General features: G+C 37.3%; 1 protein-coding gene and 1 long non-coding RNA gene across 8 annotated transcripts in view; both read left to right on the forward strand.

The window, feature by feature from the left end:
• The first annotated feature begins 3816 nt into the window (after positions 1-3816).
• Positions 3817-5862, forward strand: LOC108303325. Its single transcript, XR_001824784.2, has 3 exons — positions 3817-3926; positions 4186-4305; positions 5273-5862. It is a non-coding gene; the product is annotated as an uncharacterized LOC108303325 (long non-coding RNA).
• A 13865-nt stretch (positions 5863-19727) lies between these two features.
• The window catches only part of ITPRID1 (ITPR interacting domain containing 1), a 112643-nt gene continuing 109092 nt past the window's right edge, over positions 19728-23278 (forward strand). For all 7 annotated transcript variants that reach the window (XM_037737951.1, XM_037737952.1, XM_037737953.1 and 4 more), the window contains exon 1: positions 19728-20082. In XM_037737951.1, coding sequence (XP_037593879.1) covers positions 20028-20082 — 55 coding nt within the window. In that variant the 5' untranslated portion in view covers positions 19728-20027. The remainder of the gene's footprint in view (positions 20083-23278) is intronic.

Raw genomic sequence — 23278 nt, forward strand, 5'->3', positions numbered from 1 at the left:
TTTGAAGTGTTCTCTTATTCTACACAACAATAAACCATTTCTTGATCAGATTGTGATGTGCAATGAAAAGTGGATTTTATAGACCACCAGTCACTACCAGCTCAGTGGCTGGACCACGAAAAAGCTCCAAAGCACTTCCCAAAGCCAAACTTTCACTACCAAAGTGTCGTGGTCACTGTTTTGTGTCTGCTGCCCACCTGATCCACTACAGCTTTCTGAATCCCTGCAAAACCATTACATCTGAGAAGTATACTCAGCAAAACAGTTAGATGCATGGAAAACTGCAATGCCTGCAGCTGGCACTGGTCAACAGAAAGGAAGCAATTCTTCTCCACGACAGCACCCCACTGCATGTGGCACAACCAATGCTTCAAAAGTTTAACGAATTGGGCTATGAAGTTTTTGCCTCATCTGCCAAATTCACCTGACCTCTCACCAACCGGCTACCACTTCTTCAAGCATCTCAGCACTTTTTGCAGAAAAAACACTTCCACAACCAGAAAGATTCAGGAAATGATTTCCAAGAGTTCGTCGAATCCTGAAGCATGGATTTTTATGCTACCGGAATAAACACGCTTTCTCATTGGCAAAAATGTGTCGATTGTAATAATTTCTATTTTGATAATAAAGATGTGTTTGAACCTAGTTATAATGATTTAAAATTCACAGTCCAAAACCGCAATTACTTTTGCAACAATACTTAGGAATTTTTGAAGTGGACCAACCAGGAACACGTGAAGCAGAAGGAAAAGTGCATGTAAAGTCATGGAGGCAAGATAGAGCAGAGAACCTGGGGAGCTGTGACCAGCTCAGTGTGGCCGAAGGCTACTGTATAAGTCTAGTATTAGAGACAGATGGGCTGGACAGGGGTGGAGCCCTGGTTTTATTAAACCAGAGTTTTTGCTACTCTTTGTCATCCTCCTTTCCACTGCCTACCACTTCCTCTTTCAGGTACTACGTTTCTTTTCTCTGTTTTCTGTCTTGGTCTTACAGATGGCGACTCAGAGCTGTATATTTTGTTGTCTTTGCCCTCTATATCATGCCTGTATCCTATAATTAATCCTAAAGCCAAAAGCAAGTTGCTCCTTATTGTTTAAATGTCTCCTGCCCTTACCTGGGTCCTATAGCAGCAGATCTCACTCCCGCCATAGTGGACCCCGTATTCCTTAGAAGCTTCATCTTGAAAACTCATCTGGAGCCGTAGACATGGCATTCTGCACTGTATTCATAGGTACGACTTTGGTTTCCTCTTGATTAGGGTTTCAGTTTTTGTACTATCCACCCAGTCTACCTTGGGTAAATAGGCCTTTTGGACTGACCTGCCCCACAATGATCATCTTGGTCCTGACCTAGAGGATGATGAGTCTTATTGTTTGCTTCTGTCTCATAAAGCAGAAAATAGAGGCAGTGAGAGTTCAGCTGTCCCCTTTACTGGTATAGAGTGGAAGAACTCTGTACCTGTCCATGTTACTTGGGGGCTGTTGGCTTTATGCCTATTTCCCAGTGATAAAATCTCTCTGACAGGTAACTGGAAGGCTGAGATGCTGAGCATGGTGCTGGACCAAACATAAAATTAAGACATCACTGATTTCATGACGTGTAGTCCATAGTCTTCCTAGAAACGATCAAAAAAAGCAATACTGATAGAAGAAGCAAATTAAGGACAAATAGGCCATCCAAAAGAGATATGATATTTCAGGCTGCTACTAGAGAGGAGGAGTCCAAGTAGATCCAGAAGACAGAACCTGGAAAAACCGGGTGAGAGCAAGACGAGTCAAAGTCAAGGTGAAAGGAAGCAAGCTGAGTTTTAAACAACCTCTGTCTAATGACCTGGTCAGGACATTAGAGAAGGTGAAGGGAGATGGGCAGTGGATAATCTGAAAATTACTGGGAGGCTGTGGAGACTGGTCAGAACTTCCTGGGGACCAATAGTACAATTTTCTGTCTGTGGACAACACTATTGTAAGGAAATGTGCTCCAGGTACTATGATCTTATACAAAGGGTATTCACTGGGAGGCTGTGGAAACTGGTCAGGATTCCCTGAAGACCAACAGTGCAATTTACCCTCTTTGGATGATTCTATTTAAGGAAATGTGCTCAAGGCACTATGATCTTATAAGAAGGATATTCAAGCTTGAAGATAGAAGCATGAGTTGTAGTTCAGGTCATGTGACCTTGGGCAAAGAAAGTTACCTTTTTTAAGCTTTAGCTTCTGACATGTTAAATGTAGGAGAGAAAGCAAAACAAAACAAGATTCCTGTTCGAGGTGTTCAACAGGTCTTTAGAAACAAAACAAAACAAAATAATGGATGTTAAAGCATTTAATGAAACGTCAAAGCCAATAGTCATGGAGGAAATTATAGTCATTAATGTGATTTCTCTGGAGGAAGAGATGTTAACAATAGAACATGCTTGCTCTTTCAAGGGCTTATGGGTCTGTGGGAACCGGGAAATAAAGATGGAGGTCTGACCTAGGGATAAAATCACCAATTCATTCCGTCTTCCTTTCAGGGTTCTTATGACAGTTAACTTGCCAAGTTTCAACCACGAGACCAGATGTGTGTGAGATCACATGGGGAGATGAGATTTATTTCGATTATTTGTTTGTATTAACATAATTAGAGTAGTGCTTCATTTATTACACTGGCCCAAATTCAATCTGTCAGGAGGTTTCCCAGTACATGAAGGTATAAAAACACTCTCAAATGCAAGTGATTTTCTCAAATAGGAGAACCCTAAACTCACCTCCTCCTCAGACCTTATTGGCAATCACCTTTGTCCTTACACAGGATGACACTTACACTGATGATAGGCGAATGACATTCACGCCTGAACCATTCTAAAGTATTGAACATACTTTTGAATTGTGAAAGGAATATTCATATGCAGTAATGACAGCCTGAATATGTAATATATCTTAATTATTCTAATTATTTGGAAGTTGGTAATCAGTGCCTTCATTCAAGCTAGGTCATTTGATTAACCAGACCACCCATTTTTCTGAGCACACAGAGCAATTACATATACATTAAACTTCTTCCTCCAATGCTTCTTGTACACAATTACAAACAATATGCTATGTTCAGATACTAAAGTGTAGAATCATTGTAGTACCCCCATTCCCAGTTATTATTTTCTAAGTCTTAAGTCAGCCCATCAGAAAACACTTCTACTTCTTCAGCCTCACGTCTCTCTTCTGTTTCCACAAACTCTATGTTTCAGGCACACAGACTTCTTCACAATTCCCTGAATGTGCCATCTGTTGGCTGATTCTGTGCCTCTGACATATGGTGCTCTGTTTGCCTTCAATGTCCTCTCCACAGCCCCAACCCTATACAACATTTGTTCATCAGGAAAGCTCCTATTCATGCTTCAAAACTTATCACAGGCATTATCCCCTAGGAAAGAAAAGCCTTCCCGAATTCCCTGTGGATAACTCATCCCCTCTCTGTGGCCTCAATATTCCTCCATGGGAATTGCTAGTTGTTTTTACATTTGTGGTCCTAAAATGCTGCAAGCTCTTAGGGGGAGAGAAAAGCAATTTGTTCATCTTCATATCTCCTTTCCCCAGACTGGGGTCTGGCACGAAGTAGAGCTCACAAAATCCTGCAGGGTCCATGAATGCTGGAAGTCTCTTTCAGTCTGATTTAGTTGTTTGAGGGTGCCATTCTGTCCCAGGCTTCTGTTTTGATTGTTTCCTGATCTGTTTGGATCAGGAAAACAGGTTTTTCTTTAGGACAATGGGCGTGGATTATGAAAATGTTATGTAAGATTAATCAAATGCTACACTGTTTCCTTCAGGAACTTTCAGATGGCTCAGGAATGAAGCTTTTGTAGCAGGTGGACAGAGGCCACTGGAGGGGGCTTTCTTGATCATCTGCTTTAAGGGATAAACTTTGCTTGTCCCCTCCTCCAACTAAGGAAGGTAAGATTGTTTACCAAAACCTTTGTATGTGTGTGCTCTAGCAACCTAAATGTTCTCCCTGGTCACTAAAAAAAGGGCAAACAAAAAGTTTACGTTCCTCTCTCCCTCTGGATTGTAACCTAGCTAGCAGACTTGCATTGAATGCAGGTGAAATTGATCAGATTGAAGTTGTTAGAATCAAATAGAATAATGTTAAATGCCTTTGGTGATAAAGGAGTTGAAACGTAAAAAGGAATATTGACTATTGGCCATTTCCTAGGTGTCAGTAGAGGAGAAGAAAGCTAGTCTGGAGTTGTGGGGGCTAAGAATTGACAAATGGATATCGTGGTTTTGAGAGCTAGCCAATTCCAGGGAATGAAAGAGAAAGAATGTCCAGGCGGTAAGAACTGCTTATAAGCACGGTGTTGCTCCATTTCTAGTTTTCAGCTAGTAATTTTTGTGTGAGAATATCATTCCAATATAATTTGCAGAATGCCACATATCAGAAAAGTATGTTGGTAACTCACCTTTAACAGATATACCTTGTTAATTAATAAGATGTGTTAAATACTAATGAAATTGAATGTTCCAACCAGACAAGATAGCATATTTGCACATATATGTACACAAATGGACAGATGCATAAATTACTTTATATATATTATATACATGTATTATATGTAATATATAAAGGTTATTATTTTATATAATATATATAAAATAAAAGCAATTGAGTTTTTAGGAGGTATCTTTATTAGGTCATTCACAGCTCCCTGTCACTTCTCCTGGTTCAGACCTGAGAGCCTGGCCCATTTCAATAACCATCATTGGGGAATTGACAGGAGAGAGGAAAGTGGTGATTTAGTAATTATCTATTCTTGTTGGATAATATATAGCTAACTCATAACTTTACCAGGCCATTTTCCTAACTCCTCTAAGGCAAGAGATCAAGAAGTGGGAGAATTTAGAGGAAAAGTTTTGTTTTTTTTTTTTTTAAAAAGTTATAGGAATACTTTTTCATTCCTTTCCACTATTTCTCCACTAAAAAAATACATGAACTTATAAAGGCAATGCGGAAAATGCTCTGCTTTCTACAGCAGTGGTAAAAAAAAAACCAGAGAGAAACAAGTTGTGGTATGTCCATGCAATGGACTACTATGTGGCCACTGAAAATAAGTCAAATATATCTACTTGGACAGAGCATGATGTCTAATATGTGAAAAATCCCAGAGGACAAGGATTGGCAACAAGTTGATGTGATGATTGTAAGACTGAAAATGTGGAGATATGAATTTTCACTCAAGTTTACACACATTGTATTGTTTAAAATGTTTGCAGTGAGCCAAAATGATACATTTCTTATCTAGAGAAATAATGATGGAAGAAGGGAATGTGAAGAGAGAATGAAAACAAGAGAATAAAGGAACCAGGGAAGAAGCAGATCCCAAAAATGTTGTGAAGTTTTGAGGGGGTTGATGAGCTTCTATTTCACGTTATGAGATGATAAAACTATTGTGTTAGGAGAAGAAATAGGCTATATATTTGAATCATTCATAATAGTTTTTTGCCAACAAAATACTATGTTATTAACTAAACATTGACCTTACGGCAAATTAAATACAGTATTAACAAGAAAGAAGAAGAGAAGGGAACCATGGGTAATGTACAACAATTTGAACGCATTTCAGTGAATCACAGAGGCACATAGGATTGGGTGAGGAAAGGAAAGAGAGTAAGGCTAGAAGATTAATAATAAACCCTCTTTGTAAAACACAGTATTTTAAAATGTGCGTAATACTGAATCACCTGGGTGTCTTACTGGACATTTGCTGAAGGTTGCTTTGTCTGTGTGTGTGTGTGTGTGTGTGTGTGTGTGTGTATTATTGGTTCTGGGAAATAAACATGGAAAATATTTTCAGAGATGAGAACTAATATGTCAAACCTTAGACTCTATACAAATCCCAACTAAATCATACAATCTTATCTGTTTATTAATTATTTATTTCTACTGAGTCTATGAAATTCAATTATGACTCTCACTGTATAATTTAAGACACCCTGGTTATCCCTCAAATCTCACACTGAGAAATCTCAAGGATTGGCGGTAGGGAATGTGACTGAGTTAGAGATGGCGTAGCTCAGAAAGAGAAACAGCTTGCTCTAAGAGACACAGATAATAGTTGGCAGCACCCAGATTTGAATCTAAGTCTGTCTTGCCAAAGCTTATATACTTCAGAAAAAATATTTTGTCTGAATACAAAGTATTACATGCTTAGATAGCCATAATTGAAGCGTATGTGTCCATTTGCACTTTCTAAAGAGGAGTATTTATAGAAGCACCAAAGTCGTGACTTCTCTGTGACAAAATGTGACTGGTACCAGAGATGCCTTCCTCAGAGGCTGCTGTGATACTGGAGCTCAGCAGAACAGGTGACCACTGTGCTGGGTGATGGGAGAAAGATGGATGTGTGGTGGATAGAATAGTTCCTCCCCCCAGCAAAGATGTCAAGATGTTCCTGTGCCTGTCAAAAGGGACTTTGTATATGTGATTAAGTTGAGGATCTTGAGAAGGAAAGATTATACTGGGTTTTTTGGGTGGGGCCAATGTCATAAAAAGGGTCCTGATAAGAGAGAAGCAAAAGAGTCAGGGCCAGAAGGGGAGCCTTGATAATGGGAGCAGAGGGGCAGAGTCATGGGAGTTGAAGATGCTACACTGCTGGCTTTGAAGATGATGAAGCCACGAGCCAAGGAATGGTGACAGCCTCTGAAAGGCAGGGAGATGAATTTCCCCTAGAGCTTCCAGAAAGGAATGCAGGCCTACTGACACTTACGTTTTAGCCCAGCGAGACTACTTTTTAGACTTCTGACTTCCAGAACTATAAGATAATAAATATGTGTTGCCTAAAGCTACTAGGTTTGTGATAATTTGTTACAGCAGCAAAAGGAAACACATATAAGCTATAATAGGCTCTTCTAGGTGAACTTGATGTTTCAAGTGATTAGTGTCCTTGGGGAATAGGAAATGGACAGCTGGAGAATGTTGCTGAGTGAGAGATGGCAGAATCAATGATATTGGAAGGCCCTTTGAGTTTGACCTTGAAGTGCATAAACCATGAATTGTGCTTTTTCATCATTCTTCCTTAATCTCAGGTCCAAGGGAAAAGTGGCATAATTAGAATGAAACACATATAGCAATATACTCACTTTATCACATTGGTATTTTCTGCGTATTGTAGAAAAGTGTAAAAAAAAACAATTCCATCAAGGTCTTAGGAAATAATTATCCTTGTATTTTATTCTTCTGTATTTTAGCCAATCTCATATGTTAAGGTCTTTGTAAATTTGCAAGGACAAATTTAACAGCAAATAAATTATGTAAAACCTACAGAAAAAGTCTTCTAAACCAATTCCCACAGAGCAGACATTTCCTGAATCTCAATCTTCTATCAGATTCCAGAAGATGCAAAATAAGTTGGGCAAGTCACATAATCTCCCTGAGATTCCTATTTTGTGATGTTTGCCTAATTCGTTGTAACAGGCAAAGGATCTTGAATCTTAGATCTAGAAAAATCCCCAGAGATGACAGTAGACCAAATTTCTCATTGTACATAAGGGAAAACTGAGGCAGTGACTCGTCCAAGGTTGTATCCTGCAGTGTGATTTGCAGGTGCCCCAAATTCTCAAGATGCCAGGTTCAACACAAAATGGTAGCAATGCAAAATGAGATATTTCTTGTTCTCAAGAAGATTATAATCCAGGAAGTAAGACAGATAAATGATGTAAGTCTATATACAGTAGAAATAATATAGATTAGTGGAAGGTATAATGATTGAAGTTAGTACAGGGTATTGGTTGAGCCTGGAGGAGGAGCAGAGAGATCAGACAGGTATTTCTCATCATGAATGTTCATTAAATTTAAACGTTAAAATTTTATTAACTTCTTCTTATTTTACAAAAATAATTGTGTCTCCTCACTCAATTATTCGGAAAATGCAGTCAAATAAAATGAAGAAAATAAAAACTGTTCAAAATCATATCATCCAGAGATGACCACTGTTAGCACTGTGTTGTATATTCTTACACAATGATGTTACTATACATAGATATATACACCCAACCATGCATATGTGGTTATATTTCTGGTATCTCTCTCTCTCTCTCTCTCTCTCTCTCTCTCTATATAAATGTAATATATATATATATATATATATATATATATATATATAAATCTTATGTTATCCTGCGGATATATTTGTCCCTTTGCACATTATCATAAATATCTTATTTTAGAATCACTGAATCTCAGAGTTGGAGTGGGCATACTAAATATCTTTTAATCCAACAACAAAATATATTTTTAATTTTTTAATAGTTTTCAATATAGACAAAATTGTAGAGATCTGTCTATACCCACTTTCTCTATTATTAATGTCTTAAATTAGTATGATACATGGATTTATAATCAATGAACCAATATTGATATATTATTATTAACTAAGTATGCCTTTATTTTAAATTTTTTTAAGTTTTTAACTAATGTTATTTTTCTTTTTGGTTTCATGGTCTCATCCAGGACGCCACATCACATTTAGCTGGCACATCTTAGGCTCCTCTTGACTGTCACAATTTCTCAAACTTTTCTTGCTTTTGATTATGGTTAAATTTTCTAAGAATACTAATCAAGTATATTGTAGGCTTTTTTTTCAAGTGGGATTTGTCTGGTGTTTTTCTTTTTTCTTTCTTTCTTTTTTCTTTTTTTTGAGACTGAGTCTTGCTCTGTCGCCAGGCTGGAGCACAGTGGCGCAGTGTCGGCTCACTGCAACCTCCGCCTCCTGGGTTCAAGTGATTCTTCTGCCTCAGCGTCCCAAGTAGCTGGTACTACAAGCGCATGCCAAACGCCCGTCTAATTTTTGTATTTTAGTAGAGACGGAGTTTCACCATGTTGGCCAGGATGGTCTCCATCTCTTGACCTCGTGATCCACCTGCCTCGGCCTCCCAAAGTGCTGGGATTACAGGCGTGAGCCACCGCGCCCTGCCTGGTGTTTCTCTTATGATTACACTGGGGTTAGGGATTTGCGGGAGGGAAACCACAGAGGTAAAACAGCACTCTTGCCAAATTATGTCACGAAAACACACTATCAGTGTGGCTTATCTCTGTTGACATTAACCTGAACACCTGCCCGTGGTAGTGTTTGTCAGGTTTCTCCCCTGTAAAGTTACTGTTTTCCTCTTTCCATATTTATTTTTTGAAAGACAGTCACTAGGCATATTGCACAAGAAATGAGAAGTTATACTCTATGTCCTTGAAGGTGAACTATCTACATAAATTATTTGGAATCATTCTACCTAGCTTCGGCCAATAAAAGCTCTTTAAGTTGCCTTCTGTGTCTCTTTGACATACTACATCGTGGGTGTGTGTGTATGTGTGTGTGTGTGTGTGTGTGTGTGCGCACGCACGCATGTGTGCATGAGCTCTTTCTTACATACTATCATCTTTTTCCTTTTTTCTTTTTTTAAATTTTTATCTACCACAAACTTGCTAGAGAGAAAGAGTTTGGCACTTTTTAACTTTCTGGCACTACAAAACGTTATAAGCTCATCTTTTGTATTTCCTGCCCTAGACCTGGAATAAGAATGGTTTTAGGATCTGGATAGCGTATATGTTCATTACTAGTGGATTGTTTTGCTTCTAGGCCCTCTCAACAGATAGAGGAAAAAAATATATGTGTGTACATAATCCATGTATATACATATACCCATAAAACTTCTATATGTAATCATCTATACCTAATTAAGTTAAATGTGAGTTAATACTGATGTCTCCGTCTCTAATCCATTTCTACATGAATTATTCTAGACTCTTCTGCTTGCTTAGTTGTAAATTTCCACAACTGTGAGAACCTTGGTTTCACATTGCAAAGGCTGTCTTCTCTGTTTATTCTTGTTTCTGGCTAGAAATTTATCCATTTTACTGTTCTTTTCAAATAACAAGCTTTTGATTTCATTGATTTTTTTTTCATCATTTTTCCCTTAAATTGATTTCTACTCTTATTTTTATTATTTTTTTATTTTTTCTACTCACTGTAGACTTACATTGCTCTTTTTCTCTACTTTCCTAAAGTAGAAGCTTAGACTATAGATCTTTCTTCTTTTCAAAAATATGCATTTAATGCTATAACTTTCCCTCTAAGTATTACTTTTGCTACATCTTAAATTTTTTGATAGGTTGTATTTTTATTTGCATTAAGTTCAAAATCTTTTTCTAATTCTCTTGGGATCTCTTCTTAAACACATGTGTTATTTAGTAATGCATTAACAAATTTCTGAATATCTTGATATTTTCTAGGTATGTTTCAATTATTGGCTTTTAGTTTGATTCTATTATGGCATTAGAATATCCTTTGTGTGATTTCTATTCTTGGAACCTTATTAAGGTGTATCTCATGACCTAGAATGTAGTCTATCTTGCTGAAAATCTCATGTGAGCTTGAGAAGAATGTGTATTTTCCTAGCTGGATGAAATTTTCTGTAAATGTCAATTAGATCAAATTGGTTAATAGCTATGCACAGATCATCAGTATTCTGATTTGCTGCCTGAGTTGTGAATCAATTGCTGAGAGATGTTGAATTCTCCAACTATAAAAGTGTCTATTTTTCCTTTCAGTTCTATCAATTTTCATCATGTATTGTGACATCTTGTGTTAGGTGCACACACATTTAGGATTGTTGGGTCTTCTTGGAGAATTGATCCCTTTATTATTATGTAATGCTCACCTTTACCCTGATAATATTCCTTGGTCTGAAGTTGCTTTGTTTGAGATTAATATAGCTAATCCAACTTTCTTTCGATCAGTGGTAGTATGTTGTATCTTTCTTCATCCCTTTCTTTTACTTTATCTGAGTCTTCATATTTAATGTTGATTTGCTGTAGACAACATATAATTGAGGCTTGTCTTTTAATTCACTGTGACAATCTCTGTCCTTTAATAAATGTATTTAGACCATTCACATTTAAAGTGATTATTGATACAATCGGATTTACATCTATTATGTTTGTGATTGTTTTCTATTCTTGTATTTATTGTTTATTTTTCCCTCTTCTGCTTTCTCTGGTTTTATTTGGGCCTTTTATATGATTCTATTTTATCTCCTCTCTTAGCATGTCAATTACATTTGTTTTAAAAAATTAGTGGTTTAATTAAAGTTCACACATTTTAAATTAACATAAATTCACCCTTAAATAACACTGTACCACTTCACATGTAATACAGGTAAGTTATAATGGATTATTTACAATTTTCCCCTCCTATTCCATGTTATATTACTATCACTCAATACATTGACACTATTGTTACTCCAAACAAAGTCATCTCTTGGATAAAAGAAGAATAAGAAAAATAATGATTTTATTTTACCTTCTCCAATATTTCTCCTTTCTTTTGCAGATTCAAATTTCTGACCTATATCATTTTCTTTCTAAAAATTTTTTTTTTCTGTAGCGTTTCCTACTCTCTGCTTACCTCCTCCATCTAGTCCAGTATAGGAGGGATGCTCTTCCACAGCCGGGGTAATGCTGTGGCAAAGACCTTTTCCCTCGAGAGATGGCTTTCATTATGGAGAAGGAACTGGTCATATTTCAGTGGTTATTCCTTTCCTCCCTCTTCCAGAGCTTTGTTTATCTTCACTTTGAGGGGATCTTTCTTTATCTTCACTGTGAAAACCTGGTGGGTTTCCTGGAGGTAAAGCCCCCAAAACATGGGTAATTCTCCTAGAGCTACAGCTCAATAACTTTCTCACTTTTATGTTAATCTATTCTCAGCCTCCAGTAGTTATCGAAATAACTATTTAAGTGTTTCTACTGGTTTATGGCTCCAGTAACTACTGCTTTAGTTAAGCATATCTTGGATCTGACTCTCTGGATGGGCATGTCACTCCAGATTGTGATATATAGATTGTTCCAGAGACTTTGGTTCTTGAATGCATCCAAGGAAAGTTGTTTATTTCAGTTTGTCCAGCTTTTTTTTTTTTTTGAGACAGGGCCTCACTTAGTCCTCACTTAGTCACCCAAGTTACAGTGCAGGGACAGTGATGACAGCTCACTGCAGCCTAAAACTCCCCAGCTCAAGCAATCCTCCCATCTCAGCCCCCACCACCTACCCGAGTAGCTAGGACTGTAGGCATGTCCCACCACATTGGCTAATTTAATTTTTTTTTTTTTTTTTTTTTTTTGTAGAGACAGGGTCTCACTATGTTGCCTGGGATTTTTTTTCTTTTTATAAAGATAGGAGTGACAACTTCCAAGCTCTTTATGGGAACAAAAGCAAAAACCAGAAGTTTCAGCAAAAGATTTTTATTTTCTTGCAATGGCACCACCAAATCAGTGAGCAAGTCTTTTTCTAACTAAGCACCTCCAGGAACTGGGAAGTACTCATTACTCATCTCATTACTGAGTATTAGGAAGTGGTTTTTCATATCTGTCCAATGTTGCTCCCTCTAGATCCATCCATTGGGTCTGATTCCACCTATGTCAACCTGCTTGTTTCTTCCACATTTAAAGTATGTGAAGGCAACGAACACGTCCTCTCTGACTCCTCTGCCTTAGGCTAGCCTTATTGCTTTGACTTCTCTATTTGAAATCCTTCACCATCTTGTAGACTAAGACTGTGGTGTGAAGGTCACATTCACTGCCATTGAGCACTCACAGCACATGCAGCCTTCTTGTAGATACATTGATAAACCACAACATAATAGATGCTCACCTGATGAAACTTATGATGAAAGCTGCTCATGAAAGAATAAGGCACACTTTTGTTTCAATTAAGTTTTACTTTTATCTGCCTTCTGCAGTGTAGAGCCAGTCCATATTACTCAAAGTTGGGACAGATGCATTCCCCTGAGGATCCTTTTACCCAGTATCAGTCTGTCATGGAAATCTCCCGTTTGCTTATGATCTGGTTTGAATGTCTTTCCCTGAATTTCCTAGGCATGTTTTCACGATGCTAGGCATTAGACAGAAATTCTAGGGATGGCAAGCCATGTAGAATACAATCTTAAATTATAAGCAAGTTAAAAACAAAACAAGCCAAAAATCCCTTATTCTTTATTTGGTAGCCCTTTGGTATTCTTTATTTATTGCCATTCTTTATATGGCAATTGGGTGTTCATTTACTTACGGGTATAAATAGAGTTAGTTTGACTGCATATGGGCCACATTTATTGCTTTTCCCAAAAATATGGCATAGGGAGAAAATAAGGGGTTTGTAGCTATAATGTATGTATTCAGATTCTGCCACCTATATTGTATGGGGAAATGTATGTAACCTTGGATCTTCAGTTTCTTTATCTATGTGATGTAGATAGTGAGTTTTTGATTCATAGGGCTACTATAAGTTTTAAATGATATGATGTCTGTGAAGCACTAGGACAGTGCCTTGCATTAAGTAGATACCCATGCTTAGTTCTTTCTCAGTTTGTCTTAACACAAATTTATTCATTAAGGTGACAATAAGTCTGCTGGTGTTGAAGGTATGTTTGCTAAATTGCAGACAAAAGCATTCTAGTCTTACTAATCAAGGAAGAGTTCAGCCATTTTGATTCCTGTATACAGGATTGAGATGTATGGATTTAACTAAGCAGCAGATGCTAGGAAAAAAATGGATGTAAATGCTTCTTTGACTCTTAACTAGTTGATTCTTTAAACTGCTTGCAAAAGAAGGATCTCATGTGAAGAGCTTCCTTGATGATATTCCTAAAGTAACTTCCAATTAAACCGAGGGTGATTGGGTACTCAGAGATATCCAATAGTGATCCATAAGGGATTGATATAGTTTGAATACTTGTCCCTGTCCAAATCTCATGTTAAAATAGGATCCCCAGTATTGAAGACGGGGCCTGGTAGGAGGTGTTTTGGTCATGGGGGTGGACCTTTCCTGGCTTGGTACTATCCTCATAATAGCAAATTCTCAAAGATCTGTTTGGTTAAATATGTGGCATTCCCTCTTCTTGCTTCTGCTTTTACCACCTGCTCTCCCTTCACCTTCCACCGTGATTGTAAGCTTCCTGAGAACTCTCCAAAAGCCAAGCAGTGCCAGCACTATGCTTCCTGTACAGCTTGCAGAATAGTGACCAAGTTGAACGTGTTTTGATAATATAAATTACAGTACCCAATCTTAGGTATTTATAGCAATGCAAGAATAACCTAATACAGAAATGTTAAATGCTCTCAGACTGTTTTATGTTCAGTGTTCATGGTGTGGAATAGCAAAATATAAACTAACTCTTGTTAAGATTGTATCAGAAACCTGGGATTTTTTCTTATTAATTAGGTAAGGTTTGTTGACATAAATGTTAGTTGTAGAGGTGTTGGTTCTTCTTGAACCATTGAAGAGCTCTTTAGACTAAAATGTCTTGGAATCATTATCTAGGCAATACTCAGGACATTCTAGGTCAGGAAATCCATGGCAGAAAATACTACAGGGAACAATGCAGGAAGTATATGTCAGTAATATGACAACTACTTAATGACACTACTTAATGATCCTGATGTCTGTGAATATCCAAGACAATGTGTAGGCAAGATGAGTCCACTCAGTTTTTTATGACATGCCACTGGATTCTCCCTTTCAACCAAACATGTAGTGTGGTTGATAGAGAAAGGGGGAAAATCAGTGCTGACTTCCTATATTACTGTGTCAAGAAAATCCAATACAGTTTATCAGATGTTTATTGAACAGTCATTTCTTATGAGCAAAGTAAATGAAAATATTTTCCAGCTGCCTTGAGTGCCTTAGGAAACTTTTCCCCAAACATTCATTTGTGTCTAAAAGCATTTTATATCTCAGTTACAGCAAAGAGCAATTCACAGCACATGCAGCCATTTTGAGTCATGATTAGTGGCTCCATTTCAAGATTAAAGATTAGAAAGCTGCCTCCATTTTGTTACTTTTCTATATGGCCAGAATTAACATGTTCATTGCTAAAAGGCAGTTTCAGTTTTCTTATTGACTTTCATCTATTCTGTAAAGCAGGTAATCTAAGTCATAAGAATGTACATTTTTCCCCGTGGGAATCAGTAAAGTAAGGTAGTAAAGGAAATTTTTTGTTGCTGGTGGTAATGCAGCCCATAAACATTTTTATGTTTTGAATTGGCCTGCTTCTAAAAAATTTTATTCACCTATCCTGTGTTATCTTAGCTTATTTGACATAGTATTGAAACTATTTGTTTATGATTCTATCTTTATCTTACAAAGAGAGCTCCTTAATTTAGGCCGAATATCTTATTTTTACATTAATACTACCTAGAAGAGTGGTAGCTCAGAGTTTCAGCTGAATACAGAATCTTCGTAGAGATGTGATACAAAGAAATAAGATTCAGGTTCAGATGTTTGAAATTCAGTCCAGATTTCATGACTGAGCTCTAGACCTATGTATCTAAACTGCCTGTGCAATATTATTATTACATTCGTCATTATACATATAATCATAAAACATAATGATGGCTGTATCGAGTTTACAGGCCATTTATCATGCATTATTGAATTAATCCCTATAATAATTCTGTGAAGGAAGCATCTGTAAAAGAAGCATCTGCACTGTGTTGATGAGAATCCTGAAATGGAGGCATGCTCAATGTCTCATAGCTAGCAAGTGCTGGAGCCAGAGCTGCAACTGCGCGCTTGTGACTCTAAGTCCTAAGCTTTCCATCTTTTCCTTTGTCTAATACAAGGAGTCTCAATGTCATCAATCTTGATGTTTGGGTTAAAAAATTCTTTGCAATGGGGCTGCATCCTTGGCCTCTATCCACCAGATAACAGTAGCATCCTCTACTCCATTGTGATGATCGAAATGTCTCTAGACATTGCCAAAGGACCTCTTGGGGAAAAATCAGTTCTAGCTCAGACTCAATGGTATAGCAACAGGCACAATGTGGTAAACGTTCTGGAACAGGCATAAGCAAAATTAGGGAAAATGATAGGGACCTCCTACACAGTGGAGGCAGCATTTGATTTGAATCTTTACTCTAGAAAAATTGAATTGACCTGGTAGGATTTACTCTGATGAGAAAGAATACCAAATATTTGTAGAGCATGCATGATGTGTCAAATTTAACTCTAAGGGGGGAAATACAATAAAAGCATTGTTAAAATGAAATACCATCTTAAAGTCCATTTAGTGGAACACAGAGCAATTTGGGACCACTCAATCTCATGCTATGCATTTAACAGCTAGATTTATCATATTATCTACTAAAGATTCCTTAGAAAAGAATTGCCTCCTATTTATTCTTGGAGCTTAGTAACCTATAAATCAGTCTTAATCATCATTTAATTGTACTGTACATGGAAATTGTGTTTTCTAGTAACTTTCTGGCTCATTGGGAATGTTAAAGAAAAAGATTAAGCTTGCGTGTGTTTGGATGAATGGGAAGGAAGGAAAGCTTACCTTCAGCTCTTTTCATCTAGCCAGTGCTCTTGGACCTACTTGGAAACAACTAATTCTCTGGCTTGGTTTGTCTGGTGAACATAAAACAGCTAGGCTAAATCTTCTACTTCCCTTTTATTTAGAAAACTGAGAGAGATTCTGATATCACTAAAATAACATGCTCTCCTTCCTCAACATAACTTTAGAAAGTGTATCGCAGTTGGTATACAGACAGTCTATGACATATGATGATTTGACTTAACAATTTTTCAACTTAGGATGTGTTTATCAGGGGGTTAACCTCATTATAAATCAAGAAGCTTTTGTACTTTTTGAGCTCTAGGAGTCAGATAGGCCTGCCTTGCGAGTCAGAGAGGCATAGTCACACTAGTTGTATGGGGAAAAATTGTTTAACATCTGTGAAACTCAGTTTTCTCAACTATAAAATTGAATAATAATTTCCATTTAAATCTTGTGTGAGAATTAAGTAAGAAAATCTAAAACTTTAAGTGTGGGGCTTGGCACAAACCAATATAAATGGTTGCTCTCATTATCATCATCTCATTTTCTTAATGATTTTCAAATTATACCTCCTTTCTAATGCCTGCTCTATAAATAAAATGATATTGGCCACTTGCACAAGTTGGATAACTGAGATCAATTTTGACCACTGTGTCCCCCAGCAGCAATCAGTCAGTAAGAGCTGCAGTTCTTTTTGTCCCACATGGTTAGTTCTAAAGCAACTCATTTACCTACATTTCTACTCTTGGGGCCATGATTATAGTCACCATAATATCTTACCTGGTCCCCAGCCTCCTTTTTTCAGTTTTGTTGCTTCCACCCTTTCTATTCTCCATACTGAAACAAGAAGACCTTTTTAGAATGAAAGTCTGATCATGCCACTCCCCAGTGCTCTCAGAACAAAGTTCAAACCCCTGATTGGCATGCAAATATGAAGGAAGGTATCCTTCATATTTTGGTTACTCCTTCCCTTTCCAGTTGCATCACTTGACATTGACTCCTCATATATTATTCAGTAGCCATGCTGAAGTTTTTGTAATTTTTCAGGTGGAATTTATTCTCTCTCTTAACACCAGACTTATGTACATGCTGTTGCCTCTGCCTAAATCATCTTCCTTCTCCCCACCCCGTGCAAAGAGTAGAGGCTTACATTTACTTACTCATACCTTATGAGGGCTGCCCCAAAGTTAATTACAGAACTGAGTTAATTGAGAAGATGTTAAAATTGTGCCTCTTCTTTTAGCCTGGTTTCCCATTAATGGTAGAAGCATTAGGTCAGAGATTTCAGAGACCTTAGCCCTAGTATGCAGTATGTCAAAAACTCACTTTGTGACACTGTCAAATCTCTTAGCTTTTCTGGGTCTCACTTTCCTCACTCCTGCTTTCCTATTATGCCATACCTGTGTAGATTCAAAGAGGTTATAAGAATGATTTACTTATTAAAAATGTGAAAATGCATGACATGGGTTTTCAATCGCACATTTTGTCATCTCAATCAACCCCCTACTAACTGAAGCACCCCCTCATTTGAGTTTATTTCCCTTTCTCTCAGCCTCCTTGGCTAAATTCTATCCCTGTTTAGCATCGGGCTTAGACTCTGTTATTTCCAAACCCTTGAAGCTGGACTGAGTGCCTTACTTATTAGATCTCATAGAACCCTCTCCTTTTCCCAAAACAACAAAAACTTTAGCAACTATACTGCCATCTTAGAACTTCTTCGTCTTCTTTCTTAGAGAGTGAACTACTTCAACTTATTTTAAGTATCTCTTTGTCACTTAAGATGATATCTGTATATTGGCAGACAGACCTGAAAGGGAAGTGTTTTATTTGGAGAAGTTTTCTTAGAATGACAGAGTTTTGGTTATGAATTGCCCATTGTTTCATGGACCACCACATATATAACACAATACATTCATTTTCATGAAGAAAGTTTCTTTAAAAAAAAAAATCCAGTGATGCACACATCATTATTCTGAATTAGCTATGTCTCTGAAAAGGAAATTGATTTCCCCAAGATCATATTAGTAGGAACTGTGTTTTGATAGGGCCTTATTCTTCTAATTTCTAATGCAAACTTCAGTGATCTGAGTACTGCAGTCTCCCGCAGAAATAGGCTATATAAATACATGTATAACTGATGGGTAATTAAAGTATGGGTAATGGAGGTTGTTTATGTGTTTGTGTGTGGATGCAATTCCATGCCCAGTTTTATTTTAAAGATCAAATCTTTTCAAATCTGCTGGAATGAAACTGTTAAAATAGGGACTTCATTTTGCAAGTACAGTTCTGGGCATGGCATTTCAGAAAGTATGCTTTGTTGTTAGCCTTTTTACAAAGCCACCACATCCTGGTGGATACTGAGACAAGGTCGGGGTCTTCTCAGGGCTGAGTAGGCAGCACACAACACAAGAGGAAAAGGGGGCTGTTTCATCACGTCCGCCTCAACACACTCCTGGGCTCCTGAGAGGCAGAATTTCAGTCACTGGTGATGAAGGCAGCGATAATAAGTCTTAAGAGACAAGCAAGATCTCCCAGGATAGGCTGAGGGCTAGTTTCTAGGGCTAGAAGGAAGGTATTCATATCTTGCTCATTGACGCTGGGAGCCCTGAAGAGAAACTTCATGAGAGGTCACAGAGGAAGAGGAAAGAGTTAATGAGGGCTCCTCCCCTCCTTCCCCTGCTCTTTAATCTCAGCACTTTCAATTTATCTTTTCTCATATTGGGGTTTCTCTTTGTTTGAATTTAAATATAATTTGAAATGCACAAGATCTTTTCCATCATTGTAAACTTGAATAATGCAGCTTATCAAAATGAGAGATACTGTTGAAATGCATGTAACAAGAAAAAAATTATTTTTAGGTAGTGCTTTAGCATTATGTCATATATAAGAATGCATGCTGAATGTAACAGTAGAATTTAATTCAAAAAATGAGGAAGATGATGTGCCTACTCATCTTCCTATTGTGAAATCACCTCGTCTCTCAACTAACATACTTCATAGGTAATGATTTATGGATATAAGACTGACTTGGTTAATTCTTATTCACAATATGGGCTGCTTCTTTATGGGTTCAGGAGTATGTGTGTATGTGTATGTTTTGGTCCCTCTGAAATTTCCAGTAGAATTTCCAGTGAATTGAATCTCTCCATCCTGAATATCAAGTTCTGTTGTCCTCATTTCCAGTGATGGTTTGCAATGCAAATCACTGGGTTGGTAACACACAGTGCCATAACCATGGTAACAAAATGAAGACAAGTTTGCTTTACTTCCTTAGTGAAGTGCATTCCAGTCCTGCATTCAGACCTGCCAACAGGTCAAAGGGCATTAAAGGAACAGCAGGAGGTTTCGTAGAAATAAAAGCATAACTGAAACCATTGTATTCATTCCCCACGCACTCTTCCTTTGAGTCTAGGAGCTGTTACTAATAACTCCTGCCATTCCTAATGACGTTTTTACTGCCTTCTTTCTTGTAGAGAAGCGGGTAGAGAGAATCAATTTGTTTCTTTACCCTCAACTTGACCATGGCTTTTGGCAAATAGACTGGGCTTCCTATGACCAACTTTTAAATAGGAGCAGATAGACACTTAGGTCACAGTCCCGTGGTGACAAGGGCTTTGTAGTCTTAGTTGCTGGAACATTCAAGGAGACAAAAAGGCACACAAGACTTCCACACATACTTTGATGCCAACTACAGCAAGTTGCAAGGCCATTTCTCTGCTGAGACTTCTTTATTCTGGTACAGTAACTCCTGTAATTTGTTTGTTTGGCTTTTTAATCCAGCCTGTGGGGGAGGGGGTATTAGCTCTCTGTTCTCATTTTCTCTCAGTTGGAATGAAAGGGCAGCAATGGCATGTTCTGAAACTTCTTTACCTGCAGCTGTGTGACTGGGTGATTCCTAGGAAGAAAAACTATTAGCAAGAAGATGAAGTGATCTAATTGTCACGGATTCGGGCCTAGATGATTTCATTTACCCCCAGGACTGCCTCGGTGGCTGCTATTAACACGGAAAGGTCTAAAACACAGGGGATGAAAATGCTTTAGGCTCAAAATTGCTCCGTTATAACCTCTATGTTCTGAATACCAGTTCAAGCAATGTTTCTGAGGAGTGATGCAGGAATTATATTTTCCCTCTTTTTATTGCTGTTATTTGTACTTAGGACTTTTTTGTCTTTCTTGCTTACCCGAGGCGGCTTAATTCATTAAGAAAAAGCTAAAGAAATGAACTCTCTCATTTTTAATTAATCAGTGAATTGACTGAATATGAAAACTGAACTTGATGTACTGGAGCTACGTAGTATTTACCCACTATAGAAGTAAAAATATCTCCTTTTGACAGAATGGAGAAAGCTGACTGGATGGAGTTGCCAGGTAAAATTTAGGCTGCCTAATGACTTTTGAGTTTTAGAGCGATAGCATATCTGGGGGTGTATAAGCATGTCCCAAATAATGGGGCACAGTTATAAATAGTTATGCCCATAAATGCATTTTTTGATCTGAAATTCACATGTAACCACCTTTTATTTATATTTGCTAAGACATTTTAATTAAAAGATGAAAACTGAAGAAGGTTATAAGAAAAATCATTCATTTCTCCCTGTAAACTTTCACTGTAATTTTTCATTGACAACTTACCTAATTATCATTGTCTTATTGTACAGAATAGGGAAATGGTATAATACTGGGATTCAAACTTAAAAAAAAGGAAGCAATAGTCCAAATAATTATAACAAGTCCAGAGTTCATTACTTGTTTCATAATGGAAACACATAAGAGCTTTTCTTAATCAGTTTCCCAGCTAGCTATTGAAACTGATCATGATTATGATAACATGTAGAATCTATATCTGCTAGTTAAGGCACCAGAGTGCTGCCTGATTAGCCTTGCTCAGAACTTCTCTATAAGTACTGTTCAAGTGGGCATCCAATGTTCTGGGAGATATTGATCTTTTGTCTTTTGGGGCTGCCTCAGGAGCAGGGCTGGTCATCACCCAGAGCAGGCTCCTCTGGGACTCTAGAGGGAGCCCAGGTGGAGCTGGATGCAGAGCTGCTCTGCACATCCAAAAAGCTGGAAAGCACTGACCAAAATATCAGAGCATTATTTAGGCATGTTGGAAATCCTGCAGAGTTTGCAGAGTTACAAGATGATCTTCATATACTACAAAGGTAAATCAAACAAGTTGATAAATTTTAGGAAGAAGGAAATAATACAGAGAAAATTACATTTTCTTTGATAATACTTAGAAATATATCACAGAGTACAAAAGAAAATATTTTTAAGTGTACCCAATTTTCTGATTATAAAAATAATTCATAAACGTGATAGAAGGTTAAGAAATTCAGGAGCATATGAGGAAGTGTTATGGTTTTTGTTGTTATGGTTTCTTTCTAATTTGGTTCTGAGGTCTCTCTCTTGAGTGACCATAAGCCAAGATAGCAGCTTTTCAGGAGATTGTTGACTGGGGGAGCATTAGGTTTGGGTGTGTCAGTCAGCTGAGACACATGAAGCTGTAAAAATAAAATGCATGAAATGGAAGAAATGTATTACTCACAAGTCCCCAGCTAGGGGTGCTCACGGGAGGCCTACAGGAAGCCCCCAGGGAGCTCAACCAGTAGAAGACAGCAAGAGACAGAGAGAGGGAGTCTGTGGGTCTTTATTAAGATCCATGGGTGTTATTCTTTAGGCTTTCCCATAGGGTTGTGAATTGGCTAGTTTGAAGAAAACACACACAAAATGGAAAGCTTATTTACATGACTTTGATGTTGATCATTAGGTTTTATCTTGGCAGCTGTGGGGTGTGTTGGATTTGGGGTCAGTGAGATGAGGAACAAGAGGGCTACATTGCAAACAACCACATAAGGATAAGTTTTAACTGAGCTGAAGGTAATAGAGTATGTCTGCATTTTAAACACTGACATCAGGCCTAAAAATGGATGCCAGGGGAGTAATATATTAAACAAATTTATGACAGGCAGAAAATAATCATCCCAATCCACCAAGAAAAGTTCCCTGTTGGCATTCTGACCTAATTCCTTTCCATTTGGAGATAATATGTTATATATGTAATTTTATAACATGTTTATTTTGTTGTATGTATGCTTATTGTATCATGAACATTTTCTAGTGACATTGAAGTTTATAGTAACAACAGTTTTAATATTGAGTATTTGAATATTTAAAACTGAATAATTCTGCATTAAAAAAAGAAAAGAAATTGAAAAGAAAAATTATTATTTTCTGTTTGTTATGTTGTCCATTAATAAGGACAGTTTTATTTCTTTCTTTCTAATTGTATTTCTTTTCTTGCTTTATTGACCTAACTAGGACATTCTGAAAAATGTTGAATAGAAATGAGAGCAAACATCCTTGTGTCATTTGCAATTTGAGGAGGAAGTACTCAGTCTTGCATTGCTAGGTATGGTATTAGCTGTAGGATTTTTCCAGATACCCTTGCAGTTTGAGGAATTATTTCTATTCCTAGCTTGTTAAGAGTTTTTGATCATGAATGTGTGTGAATTTTGTTAAATCCCTTTTCTGCATCTGCTAAGTGATCACATGGCTTTTCTCCTTTATTCTGTCATGATGGTGAATTTTGTTCATTGATTTGTTAAAGTGTTTAATGCTTTATGAGAAATGCACTTGCAGAGTAGAAAGGGTGAGGAAAAAAAACAGAAAAAATGCAAAACAGATACAAGATGATGTGTTAGCAAGCTGGCCAAGCAAGTTGGTTACTTCACAGACATGTGCTAGTTGTTCAGCCATTCACAACATCTCTGCACAGATATTTTAATAATAAACCAGCTTCACATTCGTGAAGCAAACCCTGCTTGGGTTATCCATTTTACATATGGCTGGATTTATTTGCTAGTATTTTGTTAAAGATTTTTATATCTATGTTTATTAAGAATATTGATCTATAATTTGTTTTCTTGAAA

This window comes from Cebus imitator, unplaced genomic scaffold, assembly GCF_001604975.1.
Source record: "Cebus imitator isolate Cc_AM_T3 unplaced genomic scaffold, Cebus_imitator-1.0 Scaffold45, whole genome shotgun sequence".
Lineage (NCBI taxonomy): Eukaryota > Metazoa > Chordata > Mammalia > Primates > Cebidae > Cebus > Cebus imitator.